This window comes from Anabrus simplex, chromosome 2 (assembly GCF_040414725.1).
Source record: "Anabrus simplex isolate iqAnaSimp1 chromosome 2, ASM4041472v1, whole genome shotgun sequence".
NCBI classification, from domain to species: domain Eukaryota; kingdom Metazoa; phylum Arthropoda; class Insecta; order Orthoptera; family Tettigoniidae; genus Anabrus; species Anabrus simplex.
In genome coordinates, this window is record NC_090266.1 from 706,226,208 (window position 1) to 706,251,415 (window position 25,208).

Consider the following 25,208-nt stretch of genomic DNA (forward strand, 5'->3'; position numbering starts at 1 on the left):
AAACATAATGACAGGTCAGTGTGGGTACATGGAGCAATAGAAAGAAGAGATCTTATCTCTCAAGAACCTGCGCAGTTATGCTCTTTAATGAAAATGAAAATGAAAACCTACAACCTGTTTTCCAGTCATTGACCGGGTCAGGGATGGAATGAATGAAGTAGATATAGGCTATTAGTACGATGGGGTTGCCACTCCCAAAGTGATTTATTAATGACTGATAGATGCTATGAAATGAGAATGGAGAATGTTGCTGGAATGAAAGATGACAGGGAAAACCGGAGTACCTGGAGAAAAACCTGTCCCACCTCCGCTTTGTCCAGCACAAATCTCACATGGAGTGACCGGGATTTGAACCACAGTATCCAGCGGTGAGAGGCCGACGCGCTGGTGTCTGAACCATGGAGGCTTCTTATGCTCTTTAATAATTACCACAAATTCAAGTCCTGTACTAGAATATTGTATGCCTGTACAGCAGTGGCATATGCAGAATTTTGTTACGGCTAAGGGTAGTAATTTTTAACAATGGTTATTCAAATGCAATTTACCAGTATTTTAATTGTTTCCTACTACTATACTTACTAAAATAATAATAATAATAATAATAATAATAATAATAATAATAATAATAATAATAATAATAATAATAATAATAATAGCCCACACATTGCAGCATGAAAAGGTCTTGCATACACCCACTATTCACACTTACGCTTACATTATGTATGTTACGAGTGTTACAAAGGAGTGAGAGTTGCTCTAATGTCATCAGATGCAGGGCTTGATGCTGAATTGCTGTTTTAGTAGAATACAGTTGTAGTCAAAAAACAGTAGTAACTTTGAGTATAAAGCTTAACTATGTTATATTCCTTATGACCTCCTCAATCACTTCTTTGCATTTTACCATAAAAGAGAGACTCAACCTGTACACACGTAGAACAACGTTTAAATCTACATAGTCTATCAGAACACTTTTCATTTTTATGAATTTCTTGATATACTTTTCACTTTTAAACTACTGTTCTTATTGGTGATCTGCTCACACCTCCCAGAAAAAGTAAACTTCTATGTTCCAAACAGGTGCACAAGGTATAATCATAACTGTCCACTGATTGGCTTAGAACTAACTGTGCATTCCACGACTCAAAGTAAATAATGGCAAAATCCTTAAAGAAAGTGGCTACTGATGCATTTAACTGCTCATTGTCTAATTTAAGATAGATAGATAGATAGATAGATAGATAGATAGATAGATATGATTTATTTTAACTGGCAAAGTTAGGGACACGTGTCCCTGTCTTACACTTAACCAGTGAAATACATAATTAACATAAAAATATATAACATACTGAAAAAATGAAAAAAAGAGACAAACAAATTACTACGGTACTATGCTATCCTGCTGTACATAAAAATAACTATTATAATACACAATATAAATTAACATTTTGCTTCGTACGAAGAAATTAACATACAACAAAGAACGAATTACAATTTCAATAATAATAATAATAATAATAATAATAATAATAATAATAATAGTATAGATAAACCTACTGATATTTACAATTAATTTGTCCAATTCCAGAAGTATATCACATTGACGAATGTTCAGTTTACATGTGTTTACTGTGGGTGAAAAACATTGCCAAATGGGGATAGGGATAAGGATAACTATGCAGGAAACCACAGCTGAGTACTTTCTAACACTATTGATGAATAATAATAATAATAATAATAATAATAATAATAATAATAATAATAATAATAATAATAATAGTCTAATAATGATAATAAGAAGAGGAAGAAGAAGGACCATGGAGAGAAGAATGACCATGAGAAGAAGAAGAAGAAGAAGAAGAAGAAGAAGACGAAGAAGAAGAAGAAGAAGAATGACCATGAGAAGAAGGAAAAGAAGAAGACTGTCGCACTACGAGCTCGTTTCATAGAGATATTTTGAACACATACTTTTAAATCTTCCGTGGTTTGATATCCCTCTGACCTCCTGCGGAAGGAAGTTCCATTCACGGCTGGCCACAACAGTGAAGGAATTGTTGTAGGTTGAGGATTTATGCTTAGGAATAGCGAGCAATGTCGAGTTCAGCGCTCTGGTGTTTTTATCATGGTGTTCAGAAAGGCTATGAAATCGTTCATACAGGTAAGATGGGGATTGTAAGGTAAGGATTCGGTGCAATGAAGTCAGGGTATGCAGCTTGCGTCTCTCTTCAAGGCGTAGCCATCCGAGATCGACGTAAGACTGGGTAACATGATCTGAAAATTTCAGATTACATATAAATCTTACACAGGCATTCTGTGCACGTTGTAGTTTATCTCGAAGCTCGGTTTTCACATCTTTGTAAACTACGTCACAATAATCGAATATTGGAAGAACGAGGGTTTCAACTAGTTTCTTCTTTAAACTGAACGGAAAAGTAAATTTGAAATTGTTTAATGTGTGCAACGTAGCAAAAACTCGTCTACTCACAGATATTATCTGATCCGTCCACGAGAGGTGCTGGTCAATGGTTACTCCGAGATTTTTTACGCTCTTGCAAAAGGGCAACACTTGATTTTGAAGTTGTACGTCGGGGATGGACATGCGGAAATTGTCGGAAATAAGTCTTGGGTGGGCAATTACTATAGTTTGGGACTTTTTCGGGTTCAAAATAAGTCCATGCTGGTAAGACCATTTACTTATGGCCTCTAGATCCATGTTAATTTTCTCGATTGCTGTCAAAACGTCTGTTGGTTTTGCATGGATGTAAAATTGTACGTCGTCAGCATAGATGTGACGTTTACAATGTGTCAGCTGTTTAGCTAGGTCGTTGATATAGACAGAAAATAGCAAAGGAGCAAGGGTTGACCCTTGTGGGACACCTCTTTTTACATATTGCCACGAAGAAAATGCACCTTGATTGATGACACGTTGTTGATGTTCGTGTAAATAAGCTCCCAGCCATCTCAGAGTACATTAGGAGAACCCTAGGTGATAAAGTTTGGATAGGAGCAACTCATGGTCTACAGAGTCAAATGCTTTGCTGAAGTCCAATAATACTAGGATAGTCAGTTTTTGCTCATCAATAGCCTGTCTTATATCGTCAGTCACGCTTAGTAAGGCAGTACATGTACTGTGATTGCGTCGGAAACCTGACTGGTGTGGGTCTAATATGTCGTGGTCGTTGAGATAGTTGGTGATTTGATTATGCACAATGTGTTCGAGTCCCTTGGCTACTATTGACAGTATATTTATAGGTCTGTAGTCACTGTTTAGTCTAGGAGATTTTATCTTTGGTAAAGGATGCACCAGGGCCATTTTCCAGACAGTTGGAAATACACTATTTTGAAGGGAGAAATTGTATATGAATGTCAATACTGGAATAATAGCGTCGATAATTTTCTTTAGCATTATAATACATATATTGTCCACGCTGGATTGCTGTCTTCAAGATGGACATTCTGACAGCCGTAAGGTCTTCACGGATTGTTGTAGATGATCCTTTCAGTTTCCTTTTCTTCGTGAAGACGTCCTGCCGTGAGCGATAAGACACAAATTTCACTAGGATAGGTCGTGTTTTTCCTGGAGATCGAGGTCCTACTCTGTGACACCTATCGATGTCATTAAGTCTCACATCTGCACCTACTGCTTTGCACACGTTGAGCACTAGTTCATCGCAGTTTTCGTTCGGAATGCCGAAAATTCTTACATTATTTCTCCGGCTATATTGCTCCAACGAATCACACTTAGCGTCCATATCCTCCTTCAGTTTGCGAATTTCCGCCTCCTTCTTATAAAGTTTTTCAGTTAACTCTGACAACCCTTCGATATTAAATTTTAAACTTTTTTCAAGTTCTTTTATGACCACTTCTGTTATGCGGGTCGAAATGGCCTGCACAATTTTTTCAAGGAAGCTGTCCGAGTTAATGAAGTCGTCCAGCGCGCACTTCACGAGGCGGTCTACGTTGGCAGCACTGGTAATGGCTGGGCTTCCAACTCCGTTGTTTCGGCGACCCATTTTCTTTACAATGCTAATTTGGAATTAAAAGAAGATCAATACTAACAAAACGTGTGTGTATATTGATTGGTAAATACAAATGTGACACTTCCGCAAATTTTTGTCACTTTCACTGCTGTATAACACCTTCAAATCACTTGATTACTGTGGAGCCTCACTCACTCACGTCCGTCACCAAGCATGTACTGCATGTGTATCACTTACACAATCTTCATAAATGATTTCTCTTTTCCTGTGCTTACTTGTATTATCATTTTTATAAGTTTTGTAAGTTTCTTCTTATGTTCCGTTGATTCTTCTCTTTATTTTTGCCTTGCTTTTTGTAATCGAGAAAAATGGCATTACCATTAATAAAGTATTATCATAAATAAACATACAAATATCTTCATTACAGAAAGTTTTGCTTTTGAGCATTCAGTCTGCGAGCCTCTGTAAATTAACTAAGCACCTCCACAATCCTCTATTTGCAAATGGCTCTGTGGTCTTGTTTAGTTCCACACCTCTTTTCATTAAATTACTAAAAACTGAGTCTAATCACCGTCACCTTGGACTCCCTCTATTTCCCTTACGTTACATGGCCGAGTCCGTTATTCTCCCGTAACCTAGACTATCCTCGACAATTCGCCTTGCATGAACCAACCACTGAATTATGCATACAGCTTTTTCCATCAAGTTTATTCCTAACATACCATTTATCTCCTCATTCCGAGTACCCTCCTGCCATTGCCCCCACCTGTTTGTACCAGCAATCATTTTCGCAACTTTCATGTTTGTTACTTTTAACTTATGAATAAGATATCCAGTGTCCACCCAGCTTTACCCATTATATAGCAAAGTTGGTCTGAAAACAGGCCATGTAAAGATAGTTAGTCTGAGAAGTCGCGTCTTTCTTATAGAATGTTGTTGATCACCTTGATTTAATTTCACTTAGCATATTATCATCTTGGAAGAATAAACATCCTAAATACTTAAAATAATCCATCTGTTTCAGTTTCGTACTCCTGACCTGACATTCAATCCTCTTCGGTGTCTTCCCTATTGACATCACTTTATTTTTGGAAGTAGTAATTTCATACCATATCATACTCGTTGAATCTCATTTATATTTCTAAGATATTAGATTGTAGGCTTTCAGCACAGTCTACCATTAACACCAAGTCGTCGGTATATGCCATACTGCTTACTAAATTTCCATCTAACTGAATCTCTTCTTGTCAATTTATAACTTCCCTTCTTATTAATAGGACAGGTGAAGTCTACAGGAATTTGAAGCACATTAAAGAATAGTTCAGTGCATCTGATAGTACCTTTGTCAACTGAAAAGTATCCTTCAGTAGGTTAGTGAGTACACAGAGACAATACATACAGAAAAACACATACATACATCTTCACTATAGACTGTTACGCCTTTCAGTGTTCAGTCTGCAAGACTGTGAATTTACTGATAGCCACCACAATGCTCTATTTGTAACTAGTTTTGTGGCCTTGCTTAGTCCCATATCTCTTATCTTTAAATTGTTACAAACTGAGTCTAATCATCACCATCTTGGTCTCCCTCCACTCCTCATAACCTCCATAACACAGTCCATTATTCTGCTATGCAACCTATCTTCTTCACAAGACCCCACCACTGAAGCCGGTTTATGCGTACAGCTTCATCCATTGAAGTCATTCCTAACTTAGCCTTTATCTCCTTATTCCAAGTACCCTCCCATTGTTCCCACCTGTTTGTACCAGCCATCATTCTTAATACTTTCATGTCTGTTACTTCTAGCATATGAATAAGATATCCTGAGTCCACCCAGCATTCACTCCTGTAAAGCAAAGTTGATCTGAAAACAGATCAATGTAACGATAGTTTTGTCTGGGAACTGACTTTCTTCTTACAGAATACTGCTGATCGCAACTCTGAGCTCACTACATTAGATTTACCGCACCTTGATTCAATCTCGCTTACTATACTACCATCTTGGGAGAACACATGTCCTAGATACTGTACTTGATATTTTCTACCTGTTCCAGCTTCGTATCCTGAATCTAAAATTCAATTCTCTTGAACTTCTTGCCTACTGACATCAATTTAGTCTTAGAAAGGCCAATTTTTATACCATATTCATTGCACCTATTTTCAAGTCCCAAGACATTAGACCATAGGCTTTCGGCACAATCTGCCATTAAGACCAAGTCATCAGCATAGGCCAGAGTGCTTACTACATTTTCACGTAACAGAATCTCTCCCTGCCACTTGATACCTTTTAGCAGATGATCCATATAAACTATGAACAACAAAGGCGAAAGACTGTAACCTTTTAACCCCTGTAAGAACCTTGAACCAACAACTCAGTCTACCATCAATTCTCACTGCAGCCCAATTGTCAACATAGATGCCTTTCATTGATTCTAATAATCTACACTTAAAGTCATAGTCCCCCAGCACGGTGAACACATTTTCCGTCGGTACTCTGTCATAAGCCTTCTCTAGATCTACGAAACATAAATGTCTATTCCTCTCATAGCATTTTCCAATTACCTGGTGCATACTGAAAATCTGATCCTCACAGCACCTCTGTGGTCTGAAACCACACTGGTTTTCATCCAACTTCCTCTCAACCACTGATCGCACTCTCCCTTCCACGAAGTGAACACCTTGGCTTGGTATACTGATCAATGAGATACCTTGATAGTTGTCGCAATCCTTCCTGTTCTCTTGCTTATAGATAGGTGCAATTACTGCTGTTGTCCAATCAGAAGGTATCTTACCAACAATCCATGCTAATCTTATTACTCTATGAAACCATTTCGTCCCTGCCTTCCCACAGAAAAAAAACAATTAGGTTTAAATATTTCCTAAGACGTTCTGGACATTGCATAATTGTATATTAAATACTGAGATTTCACTTGTTTCCATTCAGCACACAAAATATACTGTAAATAACTTGCTCATGAATCATGAGCAATGCTTATTGGCAAAATCCAGTTGAAACTATAGTCACAGTGGTCCTGACAATCAAGCAATGGATAAACAATTACTCATGACTGACATGATAAGTAAAAGAATAAAAATATACAAACAAACAAAAGTGAACAGTTATATTTTATGAGTAATGAATATCATGACAAAAAGAATTTGGCAGTGTACCAACTCATATATAATTTTAAGGTTTATGATGCACTTGTCTGGTAGCACTGTGATCAATACTTCAGAATTTTAATGTTGTAGCAACACATGATGTCATTGATAGGTTTCAAAGTAAACAAAATATTGTTTAATATGGATCCAAAAATGAACTGCACACCTATCTTAGACACAACCTAATAATTAAAGAGGATATTTAAAAAATAAGCTAGCCAGGTGGCCAGAATATCTGCAGAATGTGCACATGGCAGAACTCCAATTGGAATTATTTCTTACAAGTAAATAGTTTTTTATTTGATATTCATGAATTTAACTGCAAATGCTTGGCACCAGTGGGTCAGGAGCATATATCCATGAAATCCCCGCCATACACACATTTATGGATATCTACTCACCCTGTACAATTTTTATAATAATTTCATTTCCAGATATTACATGGTTATTCCTACATTAAGCACACCAAGTAACATACTGTGATAATGTACTAACTTCTACCAGTACAAACATTAAACAAAAATCCACAGCATTAATGAACTGAATACAGTAATAGGAAATTTACTGTTACAAGCCACTGTTACTTTATTTTATAAATATTCAACTCACTTTCTAAGACTGGAAAAATAATCACGACTCCATCGCTCTACGGACATGGATTTCGATACAGACAGAGCATCCATATCTGTGTCAAAATCGAAGTATGGTAGTGCTGAACTCCAGACTGCATTCAGCCTAACATCAAATGTTTCCTCAGGATGATTATTTAAACTAGAAAGAAAAAGCTATCATTATTAAAAATTAAATAAAAAACATGTGGATAAAAGTCAAGGATTGTCCCTGAATCTTCATTTCTCTTTACTTAAGAGTAAATAATCCCTTATTTATGATCTATCAAACTTAAAATTTCCATATCTTGACAGGGTAATGGAAGGCTGAAAATGAAATGATGAATTCTAAGATTTAAGAAGCTCAAATAAAAATGCTTCAAGAATGAACTGTCTTGATACCTTGCAGAGAAAGCAATTGCAAGGAAAAGCATTTTTTTAAATCACATAGTTTTAAGAAAGCCAAATTTACTAAGCAGGAATAAAAGACCAGGAAAATGGCACACTACTTACTTGAATACATTGAGTATCAGAATTGCAGATATTCATCAGTAGATCAATAAGTAAGACTACCATTGCCCAAAGCCCACAGTATCTCACATAGTGAGACTACTGCAAATACTGATACCACTACCTGACTGTATAAGTGCTATCAGTGTAGGGATTATCGTGGACATGGGCCAGGTGGATTTGAATCCCACCATTAGCCAATCCTGAAATGCTTCAATTTAAAATGGGGAAGCTTCTTAACACTTTCACCTCTATACCCAGACACAGCTCAGGTCAGGTCTGCTAACACTCCCATGCGTATGGAGCCCGAGCGCGAATTGTTTTCACATTTAATTGTTGGTATTACGGCAGGTTTTTAGTTAAAAACCAAATGACATTCATTCATTGTGTGGCATGCAGTTTCAAGTACTTACAAAAAATACACTAGGTCGCAGCACCTATTGGGAACTACATGTGATGCCCATAACCACGTGGTAATTGGTCATTGTCAGGCAGAGCTCTGTGAGTAACATGGCTGCCAGTAAGTTGTACAGCATTGACAGTGTGGAGATTTTGATCGATTCCTGGCACTGTACTTGAATTTTCCTAACCCTATTGATGCCTGTGATATACGGTACTGTAACCACACATAACAATTTATATTTTCCTATATCTCATTTGTACCGTATTATCAATTTTCCAATGCATGCAATAATAAAAGTTTTTTATTTTTTATTTTCAATAAGTACACTTTTTCAAAAAAATATTTTGAGAAGATTCCTAATCATCATCATCCATTTCCCTTGTCCAGCTCCTACTGGGTTGGGATGTTTATGGTGCCTTTCAATCTCCCTCTATCTAACCTACTATTGTTCCTCCTGAACTGTGTTCGAATCCAAGTTTCTTCTAATTATACTACTCTTGTTCATTTTCAACCACCTTAGTCTGGATCTCCCTCTTGCCCTCCCTCCTTCCATCTGGGTCTCCATCATCTGCTTTGACATCCTTCCCTCTTCCATCCTCTTTACATCTCCAAACCATCTAAGTTTATCCCTCTCCAATCTGTTGCAAACCTTTTTCACTTTGATTTCCTTCCTGATGTTCTCATTTCTTACTCTATCCTTTTTGTCTTTCCTATCATACTTCCTAAAAATGTCACTTCATTGACCTCAATTTAATTATCTGTTGTTTTGTCATTGTCCAGGTCTCTGCTGCATATATCAGTACTGGGCAGTAGTGCATCTTATACATCACCTCTTTACACTTCGTTGGTACTTCCTTCACACCAGGTGTCTCATACTCTAGCAGAATGCATTTCCCTGTTGAATCCTTTTGCTGATCTCCATGCCCAGCACTGCATCGCTAATTGCTTAACGTCGCACCGACTCAGATAGGTCTTATGGCGACGATGGGACAGGAAAGGGCTAGGAGTGGGAAGGAAGCAGCTGTGGCCTTAATTAAGGTACAGCCCCAGCATTTGCCTGGTGAGAAAATGGGAAACCACGGGAAACCATCTTCAGGGCAGCCGACAGTGGGGTTCGAACCTACTATCTCCCGAATACTGGATACTGGCCGCACTTAAGCGACTGCAGCTATCGAGCTCGGTGCATCCTGCATCAGTTTGCTTCCCAAGCACTTGGAGCTCTCTGCAATTTCAAGGTTTTGTCCCTGTATTTTTATAATTCCTTTCTCCTCTAGTCAACACCACTGTCTTACTCTTTCCCATGCTGATTTTCATTTCATAATTTTCAATAATCTCATTCAACATATCCAGTTACCCTTGTACTTCCTCTCTGGTTGGTTGCAATCAATCAATCAATCAATCAATCAATCAATCCTGATCTGCATTTAGGGCAGTCGCCCAGGTGGCAGATTCCCTATATGTTGTTTTCCTAGCCTTTTCCTAAACGATTTCAAAGAAATTGGAAATTTATTGAACATCTCCCTTGGTAAGTTATTGCAATCCCTAACTCCCCTTCCTATAAATGAATATTTGCCCCAGTTTGTCCTCTTGAATTCCAACTTTATCTTCATATTGTGATCTTTCCTACTTTTATAAACGCCACTCAAACTTATTCGTCTACTAATGTCATTCCACGCCATCTCTCTGCTGACAGCTCGGAACATACCACTTAGTAGAGCAGCTTTTCTTCTTTCTCTCAATTCTTCCCAACCCAAACTTTGCAACATTTTTGTAACGCTACTCTTTTGTCGGAAATCACCCAGAACAAATCGAGCTGCTTTTCTTTGGATTTTTTCCAGTTCTTGAATCAGGTAATCCTGGTGAGGGTCCCATACACTGGAACCATACTCTAGTTGGGGTCTTACCAGAGACTTATATGCCCTATCCTTTACATCCTTACTACAACCCCTAAACACCCTCATAACCATATGCAGAGATCTGTACCCTTTATTTACAATCATATTTATGTGATTACCCCAATGAAGATCTTTCCTTATATTAACACCTAGATACTTACAATGATCCCCAAAAGGAACTTTCACCCCATCAACGCAGTAATTAAAACTGAGAGGACTTTTCCTATTTGTGAAACTCACAACCTGACTTTTAACCCCGTTTATCAACATACCATTGCCTGCTGTCCATCTCACAACATTTTCGAGGTCACGTTGCAGTTGCTCACAATCTTGTAAATTATTTATCACTCTATAGAGAATAACATCATCCGCAAAAAGCCTTACCTCCGATTCCACTCCTTTACTCATATAATTTACTTATATACGAAAACATAAAGGTCCGATAATACTGCCTTGAGAAATTCCCCTCTTAATTATTACAGGGTCCGATAAAGTTTCACCTACTCTAATTCTCTGAGATCTATTTTCTAGAAATATAGCAACCCATTCAGTCACTCTTTTGTCTAGTCCAATTGCACTGATTTTTGCCAGTTGTCTCCCATAATCCACTCTATCAAATGCTTTAGACAGGTCAATCGCGATACAGTCCATTTGACCTCCTGAATCCAAGATATCTGCTCCTCACACCAAAATATCATTTGCAAACAGCATTACCTTCAGGTCTCTGTCCCATGTTTTTACCTTTGTCTCCTTCACAATTTCATTCATAACTATTATGAATAACAGTGGGGACAGCACTTCCTTGTAGTAGTCCAGTTTCATTCCAAAACCACTCTCGTCCTCCTCACGTGCCTGGACACTGTTGCAAAAATTTTTGTATATTGCTTGCACATATTTTATTATTTGTTTTCCAAATCCTTTCTGTTGGATTACTTTCCATACCTTTGCTCTGGGTACACTATCGTAAGCCTTTTCTAAATCAAGGAATCTCATCACCATATCCCCAATGCTTTTCTATTGACTGTCTCATACTGAAGACAGGGTCTAGTGTTGGTCTTCAATTCTGAAAGCCATATTGCTTTTCTTGTAATTGTCCTTTCTCCTTTCTTCTCATTCTCTTTTCTACTACCCTTTCATATACGTTTGCTACCCGAGATATAAGTGTGATTCCTCAATAATTATTACCTATCTTCTTGTTCCTCTTCAGGTGTTATTACTCCTATTCTACAACCATTTGGTTCAAATTTTCCTTTTCAAATCTAAATAGCCTACTCAGCCATTGTAGACCAACGGGTGCTGCAGTTTTTATAATTTCCACACACTTATTCATCCAGTCCTGCTGTTTTCCCTCTTTCATTCAAGTGCAGTTTCGACCTCTTCCATTGTAATTTCACTCGCAGATTCTGTCTCCTCGCACTCAACTTCTTCTCGCCTACACCTTCTCTCACATTCAGGAGTTCATCAAAGTAATCCTTTTGTCTTTTTCTATCTCTTCTGATTGTGTTAATTCCTCTCTTTTTCCTCCCTCTCACCTGGTCTGTGTAGACTCTTTCTTTTATCTTCCTTCTTACAAGTCCATATAGCATCCTTTTGCTGCTATACACATTCACTTCTAACTCATTTGTTAATCCTTTGCAGCTTTTCTTCTTTTCTTCACTTACTACTTTTTGGCACCTTCTTATCATTTCTTTCTTCCATTTTATACCTATTCAATAACTTCCCTGCTTTCTTCTCATTTTTCAGTGTTTCCTTTAACCCTCTTGGAGCCAAGAGCCGATCTGGTCGGCTGCTGCCCATCAGCTGGAAGAGGCCAGAGCTCCGCCTCCACTCTACTACTGTAAAGTGCCAGGCCGTTTTCAGTGGAAATACATGTATTTTAAAATTCGCGTATATCTATCGGTGTATAGCAAATACCGGCATGCAATTTTCTACATATCAACTATGTAGAATAAGAAACTAGTTTGGAGTGATATAAAGAGTCAAAGACGTTTTGTTGTTGATTTATTGTTGTCGATAACGTTTATTTTTAGGAAGAGAAAAATATTTTCGCACTTTCTCTCTCAATATCTACTTTGAAAAAATAATTTATGATACAAAAGAATATACGTAATTATGTATAATGTATTTCTAAATACAATTCTATAGAATAACTAATTTGAACGAGAAAAATAAAAACGTAAAAAATAAAAATTCAAACATATGTCACTAATAAAAACAAGACATTTTTACTCGCCGATAAAATTCGCGTGTATGTATTGATGTTTGGCAAATACTGACAACATTTTTCTACGTGCAGACAACACAGTATTAAAATAATTCTGAATTATTAAATAAGTAAAAAATAGTAGTTGATATTATAGTTTTTTGTTTTCAGAAAAAATAGTTTCTCGTTTTCGGTTGTAGTATATATTAGAAAAATAATTTTACAATACAGCAGAATTTACGAAATTAAGAAATGTATGGCACTAAAGCCGTGATTTGCTTTGACCTACTAAGCGACCGCTACTCAGTTCGGTACCTGCAGTTTGCGAGGTGAATCATGGTCAGTGAGACGGATCCTCTCAGTAATTATTCTTGGTTTTCCAGACCGGGGTGGCCCTCTAACCCTCAGATATCTCCTCAATTGCAATCACTTAGGGTCACCTAGATTGAGTGAACCTCGAACCAACCCTCAGGACCAGGCGAAAATTCTTGAGCTGGGCAGGAATCCAAGCCATGACCTCCGGGTGAGAGGCAGGCATGCTACACTTGGCCTGCGGAGACCGGTATTTAGGTAATAATACAGGACTATATGTGACTATAAGGTTTAGCAGAAAGTAAGTGAAAAGTAAATTGAAGTGTAATATGGGCGGAGAATCAGACGGTAGGGCATGTTTAGATCCAAGAACTTCCTTGAAGGAGACAGGAAGTTGAGGAATATTGTCGGGTTCATTGGGACAAATTTCCACAAAATGTCATCCAGAGACATCATCATCATCATATTCGTTATCACTAGTTTGATCTACCACCATATTCAGAGTAGCTTTAGTGCTGTTAGACACAATTAACCGTCTCTTCTTTAGCTGCGGTGATTCCGCGGACGTGTCCGGTATAATTTCGTCGCTACTCTCTGAACTAAATTCCGTATCGCTATCCGATAAATCATCCGCGTTAACTTCGCATTGTTCTAAATATTGCATTAATTTATTGTCATCAATGCCTGCTGAAAAATTATCACGTGAACAAAATGTCATTTTCCTGTCACAAATCCACTCGCTGCAAGGAGCAATCTTTTACTGCCTGGTTAGCGGTATTTGTAAACAGGAAACGACTCTTGTGAAAGGTATAACACCCTCTTAGAACTGCCAAACCAAGGCCAGGCACACAATAACGTGTAGCCCCTTTACTACAGGTTGTAACAAAAGTATGCACGTCACTATAGGTTGCCTCAAAATTATGTATATCACAGAATTTTAAGCCGGCCGATGTAATCGGCTCTGGCAACTTTCGACTGGATTGTTAACGGCCGACCAGATCGGCTCTGGCAATTTAAAGGGCGGAAGCTCGCACTACCGCCTGGCACCAAGAGAGTTAAACTGTCATTCCATCATTGGGTCTCTTTTTCTTTTACACTTTCAGCTATTGTGCGACAAGCACTCTCTGCTTAGCTTACAAATGCACTTTTCAACCTGTCCCATTCGACTTCCACTCTCTCCACCTCAGGTCTGGGTATGTGTTGTTTTATTTCATTTTGGAATTTTATTTTTACATTCATATCTTTTAATTTCCATACTTTTATTTTCATCTCTCTTATTTCTTTCATTCCCACTATTTTTCCTACTTTCATTAGAAGAAGATTATGCAGCAGTGAAGAAAAGGGCACAAGATCGAGAGATATGGAGGTCACACCCATGACTGGACCTGCCGGATGGCAGAACAACCTATGAATGAAATGAAATTTTTGCTACCACTATTCGATGGTCTCCATCAAAGGCAACTTGTGGCAAATGTCAACAATTTGCTCTTTCCACCAAGAAATATTCTATTACTGCCCTTGTCCTTTCATTTCCTCATCCATATCTTATAATCTTTCTACTATTCTTCACCCTGAATCACGTATTACCCACACTTAAACCCATTTCTCACACAAAAATCCACCATATTCTCTCCCTCTTCATTCTTCTTTCCATATTTAAAAGGTCCAATTATTCTTCCATTCCTTCTCTGTCGCATCTCAACATTGCATTAAAGTCTCCCATAACAGTCACTCCCACATCCTTTATTTCTGTCTCGAGTGTCTCCAGGAATGTGTCCATTTCTTCTTCTTTGCATCCAGTCTGGAGTGCAGACACTTGGATGAAATCCTTTACTCCATTTTCGGTCCTTACTATTTCTTTACTATTCTATTATTTATGCAGTCCACTTATCTACATACTCCTCTAAGGTCTTGTTGGCTATCATCCCTACTCCAATCTTTGCCTTATGTCCTCCACTCCAGTAGACAGAGTATACCTTCCTCAACATCATCTTTCCTTTTCCCCTCCACTTATCATCACTCAGTCCCATCACAGCTATATTCTCTTTCCCCATGAAATATGCCCCCTTTCTGACTTTCCAGTCAATGACATGAGATTGATTATTTCCACCTTCATAATGTTCTCTAATAGTTGCCCACTTCTCACAGTTCCCTCAGCATAAGAACTGTGTGTCACTTCTGAGGAATGCCTTTTTTTTTTTGCTTAACGTCGCACCAACACAGGCAGGTCTTATGGCGACGATGGGACAGGAAAGGCCTAGGAATGGGAAGGAAGCGGCCGTGGCCTTAATTAAGGTACAGCCCCAGCATTTGCCTGATGTGAAAATGGGAAACCACGGAAAACCATCTTCAGGGCTGCCGACAGTGGGGTTCGAACCCACTATCTCCCGGATGCGAGCTCACAGCTGCGCGCTCCTAACCGCGCGGCCAACTCGCCCGGTAAAAGGCTGATTTAAAAACATCACTTTCACTTTAGGCTGTTATTACGATAAGGTTGCCACACCCAAAAGGCATTTTCGAGCTACTGCCAGCATGTGATCGCACCGCTCCTAACATGGAATAGAGACGCCTTTTGCACCCACCTCTGACCTGGGGTCAAACACTACTCAGTGTGTTCCAGTGTCATTTCCTACACTGAGGGGACCATCACCCCACCTAATGAAACTCATCCATCGGAAGCAGTTGGGTTATTCACCGCCGCATAGTACTCGGTGTTGAGACACTGGCTGTACGGTCTACACATTAATTACCGTAGCGGGGTAACTGGCCAGACAGACAAGGTTCCTAATATTATATTTAACCCTTTTGCTCTCAGGCTATTTTCACCAGCGAAGCCCAAAACACTCAGGCCATTTTTCATGATTATGCATCTGAAAATGTAAAAAATTGCCATATAAAGAAATCCCCAGATACAAAATTGAAAAAAAAATCACAGTAGTACACTATTTAATATCGTTTTAGGAAAAAAAATCCCAAAATTGTTCATGGCATATTTTACTACAAAATAAATTTTGAAATTTGAAAATATATTACAAAAAAATAAAAATCAGTTTTCAATTACTAAAAAAAAAGTAATATGTTCTTTAGTGATGTTGTTCAGTCATTCTGAAAATAAGAGCATTTAATTCTGTATAACATGATATAATTTTGTTTTTTGTATTCTTATTTAGTCATGAGTTATAGCACCTGACGTAAAGAACTGTACACCTAGCTTCCGGAGTCAGCATTTGTGTTCTGGAAAATATTCTCCTATCATCAGTACCTGTAAAATCCGAATCACTCTTCTTCTTTATCTACAGCTTTTCCCACACCTGTGGAGTCGCGGGTGCGAACTGTGTCGCATATGTGGATTTGGCACTGTTTTATGGCCGGATGTCCTTGCTGACGCCAACCCTATATGGGGGAGTTAATTACTATTGCGTGTTTCCATGGTATAATACCAATATAATGGTCCATTATTGGACATTATAAACCTTCCAGCCAACTCATTCTTGGTTGCCTGCGTGTCGCCCTCGTGTGCTAAGTTAGGCTCATCAGTTGGGACTTAGCACACCACCCAAGACGCAAGGCTAGTGCATACCGTGGAGGCCACTGCATAGGCTATTTGAAGCCACCAGCAGTGCCAATGCACTATGAGAGCTATGTCTCATTTCCAAAAATAGATGCCTGCCTGGCCATCAAATGATGTAGATGTTGATTCCCATAGGGAATATTGGTATTATAAATTTACTCATTCAGGACAAATATGTTAGGTTCCCTATGGGAATCAACATCTACATCATTTGATGGCCAGGCAGGCATCTATTTTTGGAAATGAGACATAGCTCTCATAGTGCATTGGCACTGCTGGTGGCTTCAAATAGCCTATGCAGTGGCCTCCATGGTATGCACTAGCCTTGCGTCTTGGGTGGTGTGCTAAGTCCCAACTGATGAGCCTAACTTAGCACACGAGGGCGAAACGCAGGCAACCAAGAATGAGTTGGCTGGAAGGTTTATAATGTCCAATAATGGACCATTATATTGGTATTATAAATTTACTCATTCAGGACAAATATGTTAGGTTCCCTATGGGAATCAACATCTACATCATGTTTCCATGGTAGTTTGTAGTGTAGTATGTTGTCTGAATATGAAGAAGAAAGTGTTGGGACGAAAACAAACACCCAGGCCCCGGGTCAGAAGAATTAATCAATGGCGATTAAAATACCCGAACTGGCCGCGAATCAAACTCGGGCCCTCTAAACCGAAGGCCTCAACGCTGACCATTCAGCCAATGAGTCGGACTGAAATATGAATCAATATCGGCTATAAAGTCACTGTCATCGTCTAAAGCATCTTCTTCTTCTTCTTCTTCTTCTTCTTCTTTTATGACCACATAGGATCACTTTAGTCAGTCCGTCGTTCAGGTCTCTTTGAAGGGATTGTTCGGGCTTTGCGGTCCTCCCAGTACTTCTTCAGACGCTCCGATCTTCGTGCCCTTTCCTCAGTTGAAAATGTGCGTTGTTGGTTTGTTTTGTGTAAGGGTAAAGCGGAGGTTTGTATTCTTGAGTTTTGTATTCAATTTTATCTTATTTTTGGTGTCTTCTGTTGTAAGGCCTATTTCCTTCAGATCCTCTCTTACTTCTCTGATCCATTTACATCCTGTTGTGGTATTTTTTGAGACGAGATTGTGTTGTACTAGTTGTTTCAGAAGTCTCGAGTCCTGCATCCTCATGATATGTCCAAAGAATCCCAGTCTCCTCTTACGCATAGTATCTGTAATGGGTTCTAGCTCTTTGTACACGACTTTGTTAGGTATTAACCGCCACTGTCCATCTTTCTGATATTTTTTGTTGATACAGGTTCTTCCAATCCTCCTTTCAATTTTCTGAAGTCTGTCAGTCTTTGATTGTTTATTCAGGTAAAAGAGTGTTTCTGCTGCATATGTAGCTTCCGGTTTTATAACTGTGTTGTAGTGTTTTATTTTTGTATTTATTGATAGACATTTCTTTTTGTAGATATCCCATGTTAATTTTTGTGCTTTAGCTAATCTATTTGTTCTTACTTGGATTGAGATTTTTTCATTTAAGTTATGTGTTATTACTTCTCCAAGATATTTAAACTGAGTTACTATTTTGATTTTATTACCATTTATGGTGACTTCTTTTAGCTGTGTTGGTTTTTGGGGCATAATTTCTGTTTTTTCAAATGATATTTTGAGGCCAATTTTATTTGCAATGTTTTGAAGTTCTGATATCTGGGTTTTTGCTTCTTTTATGTCCACTGCTAGTAATGCTAAATCGTCAGCAAAACCCAGGCAATTTGTTTTGATTTTTCGGCCAATCTTTATTTTGGGGGGAGATTTTCTAAACCATTCCCTCATTACCATTTCTAGAGCACAGTTAAATAATAGTGGTGAGAGCCCATCTCCCTGCCGTAGTCCAGTTTTAATTTCAAATGTCTCTGATGTTTCCCCCCTAAACTTCACTTTTGACTTGGTATTGGTGAGAGTCAATTTTATCATGTTTATTAATTTGGGGTGTAGTCCAAGGTGTCTTAAAATTTTAAACAGAGATTCTCTATGGATGCAATCATAAGCTTTCTTGAAATCTACAAATGTTATCACCATATCTCTGTTTCTTCTCCTGTTATAGTCCATTATCAACTTAAGACTCATGATCTGATCAGGACAGCTCCTCCAGGGTCTGAAACCTCCTTGATATTCTCCTAGTTCTTTCTCAAGTTGTAAACTTATCCTATTAAGGATGATTATTGAAAATATTTTGTATGTTATGTCTAGGAGAGAGATTCCCCTGTAGTTATTAGGGTCGGTTTTGTCCCCTTTTTTGTGCAGAGGATGAATGAGGGCTGTTGTCCAGTGTTCTGGTAGTTCTTCTTTAATCCAGATAGAGACAAGTTGTTGATGGAGGGCAACTTTTGCTGAGGTTCCTGCATATTTCCAGATTTCCGCAAAGGTCTGATCTTCTCCTGGCGCTTTGTAGTTTTTTAATTTATTCAGAGCTTGGTAGACTTCCTTTATTGTGGGGGGATTGATGTTTTCTGGTGATGTTTTTATCGGGGTGTTGGTGTCCAAATGAAGGAGTTCTGTAGGTTCCTTACAATTTAAAAGCTTGTTGAAATGTTTAGCCAGAATTTCTGCATTGTCTTTATTGTTATGGGCCAGCTTACCATCTTCATCCTTCATCAGTAGGGTCGGGGGTTCATATTTTTGGAGCTGCTTTCTGAAGGTTTTGTAGTAGTCCCTTGATTTAGTTTTACTGAACTGTTCTTCAATTAACTGCAGGGTGTCCTTATGATGTTGTCTTTTTATTCTTCTTAAGACTTGGGTAGTTTCTTTTCTCTGTTTTACTAGCTTTTGATAGGATATTTCTGTCTTTTGGGACTGATGTAATAGCCATGCCTGATGTCTTTTCTCCACTGTTTCATCACATTCACTGTTCCACCATTGGTGTTTTTTACGTGGTTTAATTGGAGCTAGGTCTTCTGCAATTTGTTTAAGGTTGTGTACTAAGTCTTCAAGTTTGTCTGTGATTTTTATTTTTTCAGTTGCTTTCTGGTAATTTTTGTTGTTGATTAGCTGGGTAGGATCTATTTTTCTTTTAGTTTTAAGGGCTTGCTTTTGTCGTCTCCTCTGGGGAGTGAGTTTAATTTTAATTTTAACTACGTAGTGATCTGAACCTGTGTCTATTCCTCGGAGGACTTTGACGTTATAGATCTCTTTGTGGTGGTATTTGTCCATGCAGACGTGGTCCAGTTGCCATTCTCCTTTAGTGTAGTCAGGGTGTTTCCATGTTTTGAGTTTTTGAGGTTTCCTCTTAAAACATGTAGATTTTGAGATTAAATTATGGTTTCTACACAGGTCAACTAGTCTCTCTCCATTTTTATTTGTTTTCTTGTGTGCTGGCCATTTTCCGATGATGTCACGGTATTTTCTTTCTCTGCCTAGTTGAGCGTTGAAGTCGCCTATTAATAATTTTATATGGTGTTTGGGGATGTTATCTATGGTCTGGTCCAATAGGTCCCAAAATTCTCCTGTTTCCTCCTGGTCTTTTGAGGAGTTGTTTTTATCATTAGTGGGAGCATGGGCATTTATTATAGTATAGATTTTATTAGCATCTAAAGCATCTAAATAATCCAAAACATCGGAATTATTTAGCGTAGAACTTGGCCCAGCCATGTAAAAAAATTAGGCATACTCGTGGCACGAAAATTTAATAACACGAAATGTTAAACTAAAATTCACTTGAGAACACTGATAAATGTAGAATATAAACAAAATATAATAAACAATAATCTATTATTAAAATGGAAACAATAAAATGAAGGAAAACATGTATTTTGAATCTTAAATGAGACTGTACTCGCAAGCAGCACACTTCAACTCGCCATGCGGTGAACATACGCGGTTTGATAACTTCATTTGTTCCAAACAGGTGAGCTTAGTGTCTTATCTCTCGAAAAAAGTGTAAACTAAATCCAAAAGCTACTATTGCTGTCTTTTTCTGACATCTGGGAGTCCATTAAGGTACTTATACAGCCATTCAAACTGAAAGCCGACAGATCGGCACGCTGAGTGTTTTAAGCAATACCACTCGAGCCGATACACCGGCTCGCTGAGCGTATAAGAGTTAAAGATAAAATACTTTACTGGAAAAAGGAAAAATGATTTAATAACATAAATGGAAGCACATGGTGCAGGTTAATTTCATTATCTCTCAATAAAAACCTGAATATAGCAATAAAACTCCAGTATCCTCATACCAAGCGAAATTAAAATGAGCAGTGAGGAAAGCGTTAAGGCAACAATAGCATCCTTTCTGGTATTGATCCAATTTACAGTAACTTACAACAACATCCTTGCTTTACTTCATAGTCCTAACCATAATTCAAGTTCTTATCAAGTCATGAAATTCTACTGTCAACCCTCTCAGCCTTCTCCTGCAGAGAGAGAGAGAGAGAGAGAGAGAGAGAGAGAGAGTGTGTGTGTGTGTGTGTGTTTTTTTTTTTTTTTTGTTATGGAAGAGACACATACACCCATGTTAATATTTCCCTCTTCAACATATTTTTAAGGTGTTGCACTATTCCTCTTCACTTTGATGTAATGACGTCACCTTTGAAGTAGTCCCCTTTTGAGGCTAGACATCAATACCGAGTGAGTTGGCCATGCGCTAAGGGGCGCGCAGCTGTCAGCTTGCATTCGGGAGATAGTGGGTTTGAACCCCACTGTCGGCAGCCCTGAAGATGGTTTTCTGTGGTTTACCATTTTCACAACTGGCAAATGCTGGAGCTGTACCCTAATTAAGACCACGGCCGCTTCCTCCCCACTCCTATCCCATCGTCGCAGAGCAACTTGTAAAAATAAAAAATTTAAAAAAGACAAATTCCATCAGGGCTGCCACAATCGCAAGCTTTCCGGGAAGTTATTTTCTTGCAGTGTGTTCAAAACGGGCTGCGATTCAGTACGAATTTCCTTCACTGTCTGAAATCTTCAGTCCTTCAGCTGTATTTTCAGTTTTGGGAACAGAAAGCAGTCGCAGGGTGGAAGGTCGGGTGAAGAGGAAGGATGTGGCACCAGGCTCATGTTGTTCCGGCCAAAACCATCACGTCAGGAAAGCAGTATAGGCAGGTTCATTGTCATGGTGAATGAGCCTCATGCTTTTTTGATCGCGCCACTTTCTCCTCACATTCTCTCGTAAATGTTTCAGAACTTTGGTGTAGAAAGCAGCATTAACTATTTGACAAGATAAAATAAACTCTTTGTGAATAATTTATTTCTGATCTTCTTCTTTTTCTACCGCTTTTCCCACACCTGTGAGGTCGCAGATGCGAACTGTGTCGCACATGTGGATAAGAGCCTGTTTTACAGCAGGATGGCCTTGCTGACAACAATCCTATATGGAGGGATGTAAACACTATTGCGTATTTCTGTGGTGGTTGGTAGTGTAGTGTGTTGTCTGAATATGAAGAGGAAAGTGTTGGGACAAACACAAACACAAACACCCAGTCCCCGGGCCAGATGAATAATCAAATGCGATTAAAATCCGCGACCTGGCCGGAAATTGAACCCAGGACACTCTGAACCGAAGGCCTCAACGCTGACCATTCAGACAATGAGTCGGACTGAATAATTTATTTCTGATCAAAAAGAACAAATCAACATGCACTTTGTATTACTCTGACTTGCCTCACATCTTCGCGTGAGGTGACCCTGGACTTTTCCACTGATTGGATTGTGGGTTGGTTTCTGGGTCGTAGGCAAAAACACAGGTTTGTTCACTCATAATTAAATTGGACAGAAGGGTAAGATTATTGGTAGATTGTTCTTTGAGGTCTGAGCAAACATCAAGTCTTTATTGGCTTTTGGTCATCACTGGGCATGAGCTTCAATGCAACATGCTACATGTTTAAATCTTCTGTTAGAATTCTATGGCAGGTTCCATAAGTGATTCCCAATAGTCCACTGACTTCACCAATGGTTTGACGCTTGTCTTTGCAGAGAGTCTGACACACGTTTGAGAACATTTCAGGCATCAAAGTGGACACTAGGAGACCAGGGCACACATCACCATCATCAATCGATGCTCTGCCTGGCTTCTTAAAGCAGGAAAAACCACTCAACTGTTCAGGAATGTCCCATAGCCTGCTTCCTAAAAGTCATCTTCGACATTTCATAACATTCTGAAGCTGTATTTACTTGCTTGAAGCAGAATTTAATGAAAACACGCTGTTCACATAAACCCTTCATTTCACTATTCGCAAAGAACATGTAGATCTCCATCGTTAGATGGAGTAATAAAAACAAATGTAGCGGTGCTGCTGATGCAGAGAACTGGCTGGATTTCAGCACACTGACTCATCGTAACATTATGGTACTGCTTTTGGAGAATAACAATAATAACAATGTTCCATACAAGCACGGGAAGTACAGTCTGGGAACAAAATTACTATAGTGGTACATTATATAAAAAATAGAAACACATCAAGTCCATTAGCTGTATATGTCTTTCTTTGTTTTGAACATTTATCTGATAGTCTAAATTATTTCATCCCTAACAGTTGTCTCTATACTTGTAATTACTGGCACAGAAAAAGTTAATTTCCAGACCAGATTATTCTACTCAGAACATTCAATAACCTCCAACACCCATGGCACAACAGCCCATTAAGGGCCTGGACCTGCCAAGACAACGGTTACTCAGCTACTGGGCCTGCCATATGGAGTGCCAGATGGTCAGCAAGACAACATCCTCAGTCATACTGCTTGGCTTTTGTGACCGAGTCCACTACTTCTCACATCAGACAGCTCCTCGGTTGGTCTCACGAGGCTGAGTGAACTCCATTTCATGGTAGAGGAAATGGGATAATGGAAGGTTCTTTTCCAATGAGGAGGGAAAAAGAAGGAAAAAGCAGGCACAACAGTAATTTCATTATAGAATCATTCTTTCCCATACATTTTCTAAAACTATGATATGGAGAAACATACATCATTTTTCCATTGTACTGAAGTCTCCATACACGCATAGGTTGGAAGGGCACCAGACGAATTCCTTCAGCTCCATATTCTTCAGGCTTGTATGTTTCATCTCGAAACATCAAAGTGTCAGGTAATTTTGGTGTACTTAACAGGCCTAATCCTGGCACCTAAATAAAGAAATAATTCAGGTCAACATTTATACCCTGACAAAAAAACCTGCTACATAATGAAATAACCTCCCACTTGACAAGGTCTCACAAAACACTCAGTAACCTTATGTACACTTTCTGATGGAAAAAAAAAAAAAAAAAAAAAAAAAAAAAGAACAGAAAAGAGAAAGACAATCAAAGTTTGTGTACCTAGTCCTGTATCTTTTGTAATAAAATATTTCTTACTTTTTTAATATACATTTCTCAGCCCCCAAAGAGCTTGTTTCTGCTTCTCAGTTTCATCAGAAAGATAGGCTTCGACACACATTGTGTTTACCCTATTATCTGTGCCTACTCACGTTAACCTTCTATACATGACTTGCCTCACCTCAACATGGTATACAGTATTTAGTTTACATTTCACACAGAATGATCTTTTGGTAATTCAGCGTCTGATAAAATTACTGCATGCAAATTATATACATAAATGTTGTTGAGAGTCTGTACTAATGGGTGTAGCTGTAATGAAACCGGCACTGAAATCTGCTGTTGGCTGTGCCTTATGCATAAAGGCTTGTATCTATCCTTAGAAAGTTTTGAAATAATATAAGCCTATGGTTTAACATTCACTTTCCTTGTGAATTGGGAGAATGTGAACAAAGAGACAATTTTATGAATTAAAATCAGCTGCCATTTATTCTTCTTCTTCTTTTTTTTTTTGCTAGTGGCTTTTATGTCGCACCGACACAGATAGGTGATGATGGAATAGGAAAGACCTAGGAGTTTGAAGGAAGCGACTGTGGCCTTAATTAAGGAACAGCCCCAGCATTTGCCCAGTGTGAAAATGAGAAACCACGGAAAACCATCTTCAGGGCTGCCGACAGTGGGATTCGAACCCACTATCTCCCGGATGCAAGCTCACAGCTGCGCGCCCCTAACCACATGGCCAACTCGCCTGGTGCCATTTATTCTAATAAAAAGGAATCTTGCCTTTATGGCAAGGTTTGGGGCGATGTTTCAGGCAGCAGCGGGAGATATTACCAGCTCCAGGTGCAGTGAGACATATAAATAATAATTATTATTTCTTGTGGCTATTTCTAGCCGAGTGCAGTATCTGCCACGCGTAGATAACTGCATGTTATTGTGGTGGAGGATAGTGTTATGTGTGGTGTGTGAGTTGCAGGGATGATGGGGACAGCACAAACACCCAGCCCCCAGGCGATTGGAATTAACCAATGAAGGTTAAAATCCCCGACCCAGCCGAGAATCAAACCCGGGTCCCTCTAAACCGAAGGCCAGTACGCTGACCATTCAGCCAACGAGTCGGACTCAGTGAGACATGTGATGGTGGGAGAGGAGAGATGTGTGTTACTTATTGCTTAAAAGGAGATATGCACGAGCCTGGTGAATATGGAGGTGCAGACCCAGACATTTGCTTTCACGAGCACTTAGGATGTAATCTGTTCTGTAACGTGCTCCCCTACGTCAAGATTTCTACCTTACCTTCTGCTCAA

General features: G+C 38.8%; 1 protein-coding gene across 1 annotated transcript in view; it reads right to left on the reverse strand.

Annotated features, from left to right (window-relative positions):
* LOC136863051 (uncharacterized) overlaps positions 1-25,208 on the reverse strand; it is a 73,027-nt gene that overhangs the window by 20,287 nt on the left and 27,532 nt on the right. Inside the window, exons 4-5 of the mRNA XM_067139375.2 lie at positions 23,555-23,712; positions 7,750-7,911 (exon numbers count right to left, since the gene is read on the reverse strand). Coding sequence (XP_066995476.1) covers positions 7,750-7,911; positions 23,555-23,712 — 320 coding nt within the window. The remainder of the gene's footprint in view (positions 1-7,749; positions 7,912-23,554; positions 23,713-25,208) is intronic.